The sequence below is a fragment of the Papaver somniferum genome, chromosome 3 (assembly GCF_003573695.1).
Source record: "Papaver somniferum cultivar HN1 chromosome 3, ASM357369v1, whole genome shotgun sequence".
NCBI lineage: Eukaryota > Viridiplantae > Streptophyta > Magnoliopsida > Ranunculales > Papaveraceae > Papaver > Papaver somniferum.
In genome coordinates, this window is record NC_039360.1 from 224,331,855 (window position 1) to 224,343,058 (window position 11,204).

Genomic DNA, 11,204 nt, shown 5'->3' on the forward strand with positions numbered 1-11,204 from the left:
TGGTTTTTGAAATGTTGAAGATGGTTGCCCCTTATCCAGAGTAGGGGTGCGATTAGCAACTGCCTGGAAATGGGATGCCCCTTAGTAATTAGGTTACCCCTTATCCAAAGTGAGAGTCTGAATATCAAATGTCCTCCGGGTGCTTTCCGATAACTTTTCGAGCCATTTTTTTCCAAAAATGTTTATTGGCCAAAAATACCTACAAATAAATAAAACACCATAATAAGTACAAAAATGAGCCCTAACAATATATAGAATCGAGACAAATCGGATACAAAAATGTGTCTATCAAATACCCCCAAACCTATTATTTGCTAGTCCTCGAGGAAAAATAAAATAGAAATAAAATCCTAACTCACTGTCGCGGGCATCGTCGATTGCATTTAGCGTATGCAATAAGCCTTTAAATCCCTAGGTGTCCCTAGTGGCGGAGTGTTGTCTCCGTAGGGCTTACCAGAGGTATACCCACAAAACCTGTATACTCCAGACCCTAGCTATCTACACAGAACCTTGGAAGGCACTAAAGAATCTCCTTGGTTGGCATACTAATTGATTACAGGAGGAAGTACCCTGATGCGAAATTCCAATTGTTGTACACGAGTTCACACTCAAGCATACTAAAATTCATATGAAGTGACAGAGCTCTACTCAGATAGTTGCACTATGGACATCAATATCCGGAGTCAAAACTAATCACATGGATAGATCAAGAAGATGGATATAGAAAAACATAGATGGTTTTGATGTTTACTAGGTGAACGGTGTTTCTCATATCTGTCTGAAGGCCTCCGCAAAAATGAACCTATCCTAATGGACTGAGATACCGGTCTGACTAATATCAACACACTGGCATATACAAGGGTTCCAGTGGTCGACTTTATTGAATTTATTCCAGTTGGTCTGATGGTCTGGTCTCTTTTTTTTTTTTTTTGTATCTCAATCACTCTAATTCACCCTAGCATTGGTAACAACTTGAATCGTGAGCCCCACCTAATCACTTAGAGAAACATAGTTTAAAAACAAAACAAAATAAAAACAGAAGTGAAAAGGACTCAACGAGATATGGTGAAACTATCATGTTATTTCTAACACCTGAGCTCTGTGCTTTTATGAATAGACTCTTTAGATGTTGCCATCTAGTCAGATTGGTTCCTCAACTCCTACAACCAAAATGCTTCCATCCACTTAGATTGGTTAGTGCCATCCTTAATAGGGATAAATTTCTAGGCTCTGGAGTTTATTTATTGCAACGAAAAGGTAACAAAAAGTTCTACCCCACCCCCAAACTTAAATCTAACATTGTCCTCAATGTTTCTAATCAAAGAACAGTACCAAAAATATAAGTAACATGAGGAAATAGTAAAGAGAGAAGTCGGAAAGATAGTACCTGGGTGAAGTGTAACCAAAAACCTACAAAAATATATACAACATACAAAATCGCCTCGATGGTCAATCAAGGTAAACAGGGTCCTCCAGAGGGACCTCCTCAACATCACCTGTAGGAAAAGGCTCTAAAAAGGGCTTCAATCGCTGACCGTTAACCTTCGAAGAACTACTACCATCTGGTGTCTCAATCTCAACAGCGCCATGAGGAAAAACAGTACGGACCACAAAAGGACCGGTCCACCAGAGCGCAACTTCCCGGGGAATAGATGCAAACGAGTGTCATACAGAAGAACTTTTTGACCTGGAGAAAATGACTTTCGTAAAATATTCCTATCATGCACAAGTTTCATTTTGTTCTTATACTCCTTAGCACTATCGTATGCATCTCTACGAATCTCGTCCAACTCATTGAGCTGGAGCTTTCTTTGAGCTCCTGCCTTGTCAAGTGAAAAGTTTAAGTTCTTAATAGCCCAATAGGCTCGATGCTCTAACTCAACAGGCAGGTGACATGCCTTGCCAAACACTAAACGATAAGGTGACATTCCAATGGGTGTCTTAAACGCAGTACGGTAAGCCCATAAGGCATCAGTAAGCCTCGACGACCAGTCTTTCCTATTTGGATTAACTGTTTTCTCTAGAATACGTTTAATTTCCCTATTGGAAACCTCTACCTGACCACTAGTCTGAGGGTGATATGGGGTACTTTATGGGTAATACCGTATTGTTTCATTAAAAGAGCAAACGGTCTATTACAAAAGTGTGAACCTCCATCACTAATTATAGCTCGCGGCGTACCAAAACGTGTAAGTATATTCTCTTTCAAAAACTGGACTACGACCCTGTGGTCATTCGTTTACACGGAACCGCCTCAACCCACTTAGACACATAGTCTACAGCGACAAGTATGTAAAGATAACCAAACGAAATAGGAAATGGACCCATAAAATCAATGCCCCACACATCAAAGACCTCAATCACTAAAATAGGGTTCAAAGGCATCATATTTCTACGGGAAATGGTTCCTAACTTCTGGCAACGCTCACAAGAAACACAATGACTATGGGAATCTTTAAACAAGAAGGCCAGTAAAATCCACACTGCAAAATCTTAGCAGCAGTCTTCTTAGCACTAAAATGACCCCCACATGCATGTTCATGACAAAAGGAGATAATACTAGACTGGTCACTCTCAGATACACATCTCCTAATAATCTGGTCCGGACAATACTTAAACAATAAGGATCGTCCCAAAAGAAATGCTTAACCTCGGCTAAAAACCTAGAACGATCTTGCTTACCCCAATGTTGAGGGGTTCGACCAGTAACAAGATAATTCACTATATTTGCATACCAAGGTGATTGGGAAACAGAGAACAATTGTTCATCAGGAAAGTATCCCTTATAGGAAGGGAATCACTAGGGGAACTAACTAGCCTAGACAAGTGGTCTGCTACTACATTTTCTGCACCCTTTTTGTCTCTAATGTCTGGGGAAAATTCCTGTAACAATAGGATCCATCTAATCAATCTAGGTTTGGTATCCTTCTTAGATAAAAGGTATTTCAAAGCAGCATGATCTGTATAGATTATGATCTTAGAACCTAATAGGTAGGACCTAAACTTATCCAAGGCAAACACGATGGCTAAAAGTTCCTTCTCGGTAGTTGTGTAGTTCATTTGGGCATCATTCAGAGTTTTGCTAGCATAATAAATCACATGAAGTAATTTGTTTTCTCGTTGTCCTAAAACGACGCCTATAGCATAATCTGAAGAATCACACATAATCTCAAAGGGTAGGTTCCAGTTAGGTGCCTGGACTATCGGGGCAGTAGTGAGTAAAGTTTTAAGCTTCTCAAAAGCCTCTAAACAAGCATCATCAAAGACAAACTTAACATCTTTTGCAAGCAAATTGCAAAGAGGTCTAGAAATCAAGCTAAAATCCTTAATGAATCGACGGTAAAAACCTGCATGCCCTAGGAATGACCTAATATCTTTTACGGTTTTTGGGACCTGTAAAGTCTTAATAAGGTCAACTTTGGCTTTGTCTACCTCTATACCCTTTGAAGAGACGATGTGCCCTAACAATTCCTGATTTAACCATGAAATGGCATTTTTCCCAATTAAGCACTAAATTTTTTTCCTTACACCTAGTCAACACTAATGTCAAATGATGCAAGCACTCATCGAAAGATGAACCAAACACTGAAAAATCATCCATAAAGACCTCTAAGAACCGTTCTACCATATCAGAAAATATGCTCATCATACAACGCTGAAAAGTTGCAGGGGCATTACATAGCCCGAAAGGCATGCGTCTATACGCAAAGGTACCAAAGGGACAGGTAAAAGTGGTTTTCTCTTGGTCTTCTGGGGAATAACGATCTGATTATAACCGGAGTAGCCATCTAAGAAGCAATAGTGACTATGTCCAGCTAATCGCTCTAGCATTTGGTCGATAAAAGGAAGGGGAAAGTGATCCTTCCTTGTGACCTTGTTCAATTTCCTATAGTCAATACACACACGCCATCCCGTGGTCACTCGGGTTGGGATTAATTCATTATTATCATTCTGGACTACAGTGATACCTGATTTCTTGGGGACAACCTGAACAGGGCTGACCCACTTACTGTCTGAAATTGGGTAAATAATACCCGCATCTAACAACTTAAGCACCTCTTTTCGAACTACCTCTTTCATGTTAGGGTTCAGTCGACGTTGCATCTCCCTAGAAGGTTTGGAGTCTTCCTCTAAATGAATCTGATGCATACACACAGTAGGACTTATACCCTTAATGTCTGCTATAGTCCACCCTAAAGCTTCCTTATTGTCTTGAAGTACATTTACTAGCCTACTTTCCTGATCACTATCCAAATTGGAAGCTACAATCACAGGTAAAGTCTCAGATGGGCCTAAAAACACATACTTTAGAGTATCGGGTAGTGGTTTAAGGTCCAACTTTGGGGGCTCTTCTAAAGAAGGAATTAGGGTAGTCTCAGAAACTGGTAACGGTTCGAACCTAGCTTTCCATCTATCAGTGTCTAACACAGGGGTAGAATCTAATAGAGCATTCACCTGTTCAATAGTGCTATCGTCGTCAAAATCTAAACCAAAATGGGATAGACAACTTTCTAATGGGTCTTCAGACAAGATGTTTGGTAATGACTCCTGAACTAAGGCTTCTATCATGTTCACCTCCTCAACACATGTGTCATCTAGCTCATGAGGTTGCTTACTGACATTAAAAATGTTCATCTCCATAGTCATATTACCAAAAGATAAACTCATCACACCATTTCGACAGTTAATGATCGCATTAGACGTATCTAAAAATGGGCGACCTAAAATCACAGGTATCTGGTTCTCTGGGTCAGGGACAGGTTGGGTATCTAGGACCACGAAATCCACTAGATAAATAATCTTGTCGACCTCAATAAGAACATACTCGATAACACCTCGAGGGATTTTAACAGACCTATCAGCTAACTGCAGTGTCATCTGAGTAGGTTTCATTTCACCAAGTCCTAGCTGTAAGTATACATGGAATGGCAGTAAGTTCACACTGGCTCCTAAGTCAAGTAAAGATTTTCTACCCGGAAGTTACCTATTGTGCAAGCAATGGTAGGAGAACCTGGGTCTTTGTACTTTGGATTTGTGGTGTTCTGAATGATTGAACTTACGTGACTAGCTAAAAAGTCTTTCTTATAGACGCTAATTTTTCGCTTTCGCGTACACATATCCCTAAGGAACTTGGCATAAGCAGGAATTTGCCTAATTTCATCTAATAAGGGAAGGTTTATGGTAACTTGCTTAAAAACCTCCACTATGTCATTAAAGTTCGATTCCTTCTTTGTTGGTACTAATAGCTTGTAGACTCTGTCCTACGGATAACTGGAATTTTGCAGTTTGCTGAGTTAACAAGGCGAGAGATTCCTCTAAACTTAGGATTTTCTTATCTGACTGATTCTGAAACTGAGCTAGTCCTGAAGGATTCTTAGTATACCCAAAACCTGGGGGGATCATTAGAATTACTAAACTGACCTTGACTTTGGCCCTTAGACCATGAAAGGTTCGGATGGTTTCTCCAACCAGGATTATAGGTTTCTGGCCCACTTATAAGGCTTCTAACATTTTTTCTATAGCAGCAATTTTGGCATCTGATTCATAGCCTCCTTCTACCCTATTAACGTTTCCTCTACTTAAAAGAATTTTTTTCTGGGGTGCCCTACTATTTTCCCATTGTTGGGTTTTTTCAGCGATTTCATTAAAAAATTCCATCGCCGCATCAACAGTTTGGTTTTCAAATCCACCAGTGCATAGAGACTCAACCATGGTCGTTGTGGAATAATCTAAACCCTCATAAAGGATCTGAACTAGCCTAACCTTTTCTAAACCATGATGAGGACACTGGGATAATAAATCATTGAACCTTTCCAAATACCTATATAAAGATTCTCCCTCTTGTTGTGAAAATGTGCATATTTGCGTCCTAATAGACGATGTTTTGTGCCTAGGGAAAAACTTATTGAAAAAGGCAGATGTAAGTTGTTCATATGTCTCAATTGACTCGGAGTCCAAACTATACAACCACTACTTGGCCTTATCTTTCAGGGAAAATGGGAATAACCTAAGTTTCAAAGCATCATCATCTAAGCCTCTAATTCTTAGAGTACTACAAATTTCCTCAAAATCCCTAACATGGTAGTAAGGGTTTTCATTTTCTTTTCCTAAAAACATTGGGAGCATCTGTAAGGTCCCAGGTTTCAGTTCATAGGGTGCCTCCGTTTCAGCTAACTTAATACACGAAGGACGGGTAGTCCTAGTTGGATTCAACAAAGCTTTCAAAGTTGCCATTTCTGGCGCTATCGGAGCAACAGGGATTCTCTCCTCAGTCAAAGAATGTTCAAAAACAGACTCTTCAAAATCCGGACTTTCTAGATTAAGGTAATCAAGACGCTTCGAACTACTAGGTTTCTCTTTAACAAATCTACCTAGTGTGTCTCTTTTACGTTCAGGCATACAATAGAATTTTCTAAATTGGAAGGGTAAGCAAACACATATCAAGGCCGACTCAACCAAATCAAACCTATTGATTTCTAGCAAACAAAAAGCATGATGGCTCCACTTAGATTGCTTCTAGACCAACTTCTAATCCTTCGAACGGGAATTTGTCACAATTTAAGTAAACCCCTCTGGAATCAATCCGAGTTAACGTAAGTTGAATAGAGGCGAGGGAAGCTCGGTGGAGCTTTGATACCCAAGGCCTCACCGGTATTACAAGGCGGCGCAGTCACGCATTCAACTTACAGAAACCGTCAAGAACTTCGAAGTATGCTTAAAAGAGTAACCAATATTTTTCGAATGACTTTCCTGTTAAGCAATGTAGTCAATTTCGGCCATCTCGGCCGGAATTCCGCCGGAAATTCCGTTTCCGGACCAAGCTAACACGAAATGCTACTTTCCGCCGAGACGGAAAATACCCGGTAAGGAACCGAAATTCCGGCCGAGATTGGACAAAAAACCCGGAATTCCGGGCGAGATCGTACACCGTTCGAGTTAAGTGACTTGAGTGACTCGCCTATAGATCGATATCGAGGGAGCAACAGAAAGGGATCGAGAATTCGAGAGAAGAAAAAGAAGAAAAAGAGAGGGAGTTAGAAAAAATTTCCAGCGATATACATATAGATCGATATCGAGACTAGAGAGTTTGGTGACTTGGTCGGATGCTAAAGAGTAGAGACAAAGAGTTTCATGAATTAAATTGAGAATTTGAGATATGGAGCTGTTGTGATTTTGTTCATAGAAGATTAGGTTTTCAATCAGAAAACAAGTAAGTAATCCAAACCCTTTCTTTATTTTTGTTAAAATAGACTGATGCATGATGTTTTTATTGATTATAATCTAAGTTGAGATGATTGATGTTCTTAAATTTAGGGTTTGTGTAATTAGGATTTATCTTAAATTGGGAATTGTTATTCAGAAATTAGGATGTTGTTATCTGGATTTCATCTTGTAAGTCAGAGACAAGATGTTGTTGTCTCAACCATTGATCCAGATATCAAATTCCGTCACCCATAAACAGGCCTTGATGTCATCTCCCTGTTTTCATGTCTCCATCATTGATCCACAAGTTTGCATTAAAAATTACCTTGGCCGACTGATCACAATTCAGTCCATCTACCGATTTATATACGTCAGATGATGCCAGTGGATAGCTTGGTGAAGATCAAAGATTGTTGTTAGGATGTGGTTGATAACTAGAGAGACCTTATATATTCAATGAATTGGTTGTGAATTACCCAGGATAGTGCTTGAATTCTCTACATTGTAGAGTGATATAGAAAATTTAAGCAACCATAGTGCTTGTTCTTGCATGACATCCTAATTTTTTTCATTGGAGATTCCTTCATTGATTAAGTACTTACTTACTAATTTGTAGGAGCCTATCTAATATAAAGATACAGGACAAAAGAAAAAAGAGCATGTAGTTTGAATAAAAGGTCTGGGCCTGGTTTTAGTGTGTTCATCTATCTTCATATGCACAGATTATAGGTACTGCATCCACATAGTAGTTGTATGATTGTTTCTCACGGCATCCTGAAAGCATGTTTCTTGTTCCATCACTCTATTTATAATGGATTGAAGCACCATTTCTGTAATCTAGGTTCATGAATGCTTTAAAAATAAGAATTCTTATGTCCCTCTCTAGATGAGTTAAAGATTTTAGGCTTTGGTACGAGTTGTGTTAGAGATCATGTTCTTATTCCTCGACATTAGTGCACCATTTGGTAACAAAATTCCTCTTTCGGAAGATGAACATAACCTTGGTGTCTAACATGTTTATACAAGTTGGTGGAACAAACCACCCATTGAAGGCACTCATATGATTATGTTGAACAGTGGTGGATTGTTCGAATTATTCCCCTAAAGTTTAGCTCCTTGAATCTAGTTTCATGTCTAGTTGTTGGTGTATCCGGAACAGAAATATTTCTGAACTGCAGAAAATGTTCAGAAGATGAGAGCAATTGCTAGTTGTTGTTTTCCTTCTGTGTTTTGTGATAGGATACTGCACTTAATAGAAAGACCTGGATGATAGTTACTTATTGCAGTCTTTTAATTATTTGTAAACTATTTCGAAAGTCCATTTGTTAGGGATTTTGTAATTTGTCGAATGGCAAATAGAGTTGGAGTGTAACTAAGAGTCTGGAAAACATAAGAAGCTGCTAGCTGTTCTTTTCTGTATGTGCTTTATATTTTTCCAGTGTTGTTTTTCTTTTTTTGATAGGGTGTGCTGTTAGTATGCAAACCTGTACACTTAAGTAATTTTCATCACTCCGTATTTCTTAATTTTTAGTCAAACTTGTTAAAAGATTAAGGTCTTTATAGATTAGTTTAACTTTTATCTCTAGTCGGTTTAAGATCTTAAGTTCTTTCATTTCAGGTTGTGGTTATGGATTCTTCCAATGCATCCAATTCGAACACCTCAAACACTGCATGTGGATCAATGCTGCCTCAATCCTCTACTCAGACTCAAAATAAAGATCCATCATGGAAATGGGCTAAATGTAAAGACCCTGCATTTCCGAAGAAACTAAGTTGTGTACTTTGTAACAAAGAAATGCGTGGTGGTGGAATTACTAGGCTTAAGGAGCATATCACACAAATCAGGGGGAATGTTTCTTCATGTTTGAAAGCATCAGCTGAAGTTATAAATGAAATTAGACTAGCTGACAATATAAAGAAGTTAAAGAAATCTCACAGGGATGATGTTGATGCTATGTATCGGCGTACAAAATCTGATGAGAAGTCTGATGCTGATACTGATAATGAGGACCTTGATGTGCAAGAAGTTGAAAAGGTTTCCAATGTGGGCAGTGCTAGTGGTAGTCAAGAAGTTGTTCAGAGTCAGAGGAAGAGAAAATTCAAGAGACAGAGTAATTATAGGGGTCCAATAGATTTACTCATGCAGACAGACCACCATAAAACTCAGCAAGCCACTCTTGAAAGAAACAGTTCAGCGAAAGAGAAGTTACTGAAAGATGCATGGAAAAGCATTTCAGTTTGGATGACTGAGAATTCCATATCTTTTAATACTGTTCGTTGTCCAAGTTTCCAAGAAATGATATATGCAATTGGTGAATATGGGAAAGGTATATAGTGCTCTCAATAATCTTTTATTAATTTTGGTTTAATTGTTTTGTTACTTATGCCTTTTTTATTTCTTTTTGTTATGTTAGCTATGCCCGCGCCATCTTACCATCAGATTCGTACAAATCTTTTCAAGGAGCAGTTAGAAGAAATGAAGAAGTTTGTTGATACATTTAGGGTACATTGGAAGAGGTATGGATGTTCTATTATGTCCGATGGTTGGACAGATGGGAAAAAGCGACATCTTATCAACTTCTTGGTGAATTGTCCGAAAGGGTCAGTTTTCTTGAAGTCTGTGGACGCGTCAGATAGAACCAATGATGCTGATTTCATACGTGAGCTTGTAAAGGAGGTAATTAATGATGTTGCGAAAGAAAATGTGGTTCAGTTCATTACCGATAATGGTTCAAACTTTAAAAAGGCTGGGAAGGATTTAATGCTTGAATACCCAAATCTATTTTGGACTCCTTGTGGTGCTCATTGTGTCCAGTTGATGCTAGAAGAACTTGGTGACAAGCTTACACGAATCAGGACAGCCGTCATTCTAGGTAAAAGACTTGTTACATACATTTATGCTCATTTTCAAGTGTTGTGCTTGATGAGGAAGATGACAGGTGGAGACTTACATAGGTCTACAAAGACTAGATTTGCAACTCAGTATTACACACTAGAAAGTCTTCAAAAGTATAAAAATCCTTTACAAATGATGTTTGTGAATGATAGGTGGGCAAAAAGTAGATTTGCAAAAGAAAATGTTGGAATTAATGCACTTAAAATTGTTACAAGTAGTACATTTTGGGAAGATGTTGATTACTCTTGTAGTGTGTTGAAGCCTTTAGTTAAGGTTGTAAGGCTAGTGGATATCGAGCGCAAACCTACGATGCCTTGTTTTTATGATGCAATGAGAATAGCAAGGGATCAATTAGAGAAGAATTTCAGCGAAGATTATGATACTTGGGCTGTAATTAATGCTTGCTTTGAGAAAAGATGGAAGAAAAACTTCAATCATGCTCTACATTGTGCTGCATATTATTTGAATCCATCAATATTCTACAATATTGAAACTTATGAAATGGATAGTAATGAAAAGTACATAGAAATCAAAAGGGGACTTCATACAGCTATGGAAAGGCTTATACCCAATGAAGATGAGCTTGATCAAGCAACAAGTGAATTGAGAAAGTATGCTGATGCTGTTGGAATCTTGGGAAGTCCATCTTGCAAAAGAAGAAGAACCAAGGATCAACCTCGTAAGCTTATTTGTTCTGTGAGTTTAAAGTTATATTACATTTATGTTACATATCTTTTATAACTATTTTCTTTGTATTTATAACAGATGATTGGTGGATTACATTTGGAGGAATCGATGTGCCTAACCTGCAAAAATTTGCAATCAGAGTATTGAGTCTTACTTGTTCTGCTTCCCCATGTGAGCGAAACTGGAGCACATTTCAAAATGTAAGTATTCTAATCTTTTGCAATGATTTGTAATATTCTGAATATGAATAACAACTGGAGATATGATTGAACTAGGAAACATAACATGCTTGCAGACCCCTATGTTCTCATGACAACTATCTTTTGTATTTCAGTTGCACTCGAAAAAACGAAATCGCATAAAACAACAGAAGTTGAATGATAGTGTCTTTATCCAATATAATAAGAAATTGCAGCGT

The 11,204-nt window shown here is 38.3% G+C and overlaps 1 protein-coding gene and 1 pseudogene across 1 annotated transcript; both read left to right on the forward strand.

Moving 5' to 3' along the window:
• The first annotated feature begins 5,770 nt into the window (after positions 1–5,770).
• Positions 5,771–5,870, forward strand: LOC113362428 (annotated as a pseudogene).
• Positions 5,871–8,830: 2,960 nt separating this feature from the next.
• LOC113360725 lies at positions 8,831–10,680 on the forward strand. The gene is made up of 3 exons (XM_026604196.1): positions 8,831–9,530; positions 9,618–10,617; positions 10,677–10,680. The coding sequence occupies exons 1-3, from the start codon at positions 8,831–8,833 to the stop codon at positions 10,678–10,680; spliced, it is 1,704 nt and encodes a 567-aa protein (XP_026459981.1).
• The last annotated feature ends 524 nt before the right edge of the window (positions 10,681–11,204 follow it).

Coding starts and splice junctions, on each gene's coding strand:
- LOC113360725 (XM_026604196.1), top strand. CDS start 8,831: ATGGATTCTTCCAATGCATCCAATTCGAACACCTCAAACACTGCATGT. Junction 9,531..9,617: donor AATTGGTGAATATGGGAAAG/GTATATAGTGCT, acceptor TTGTTATGTTAG/CTATGCCCGCGCCATCTTAC.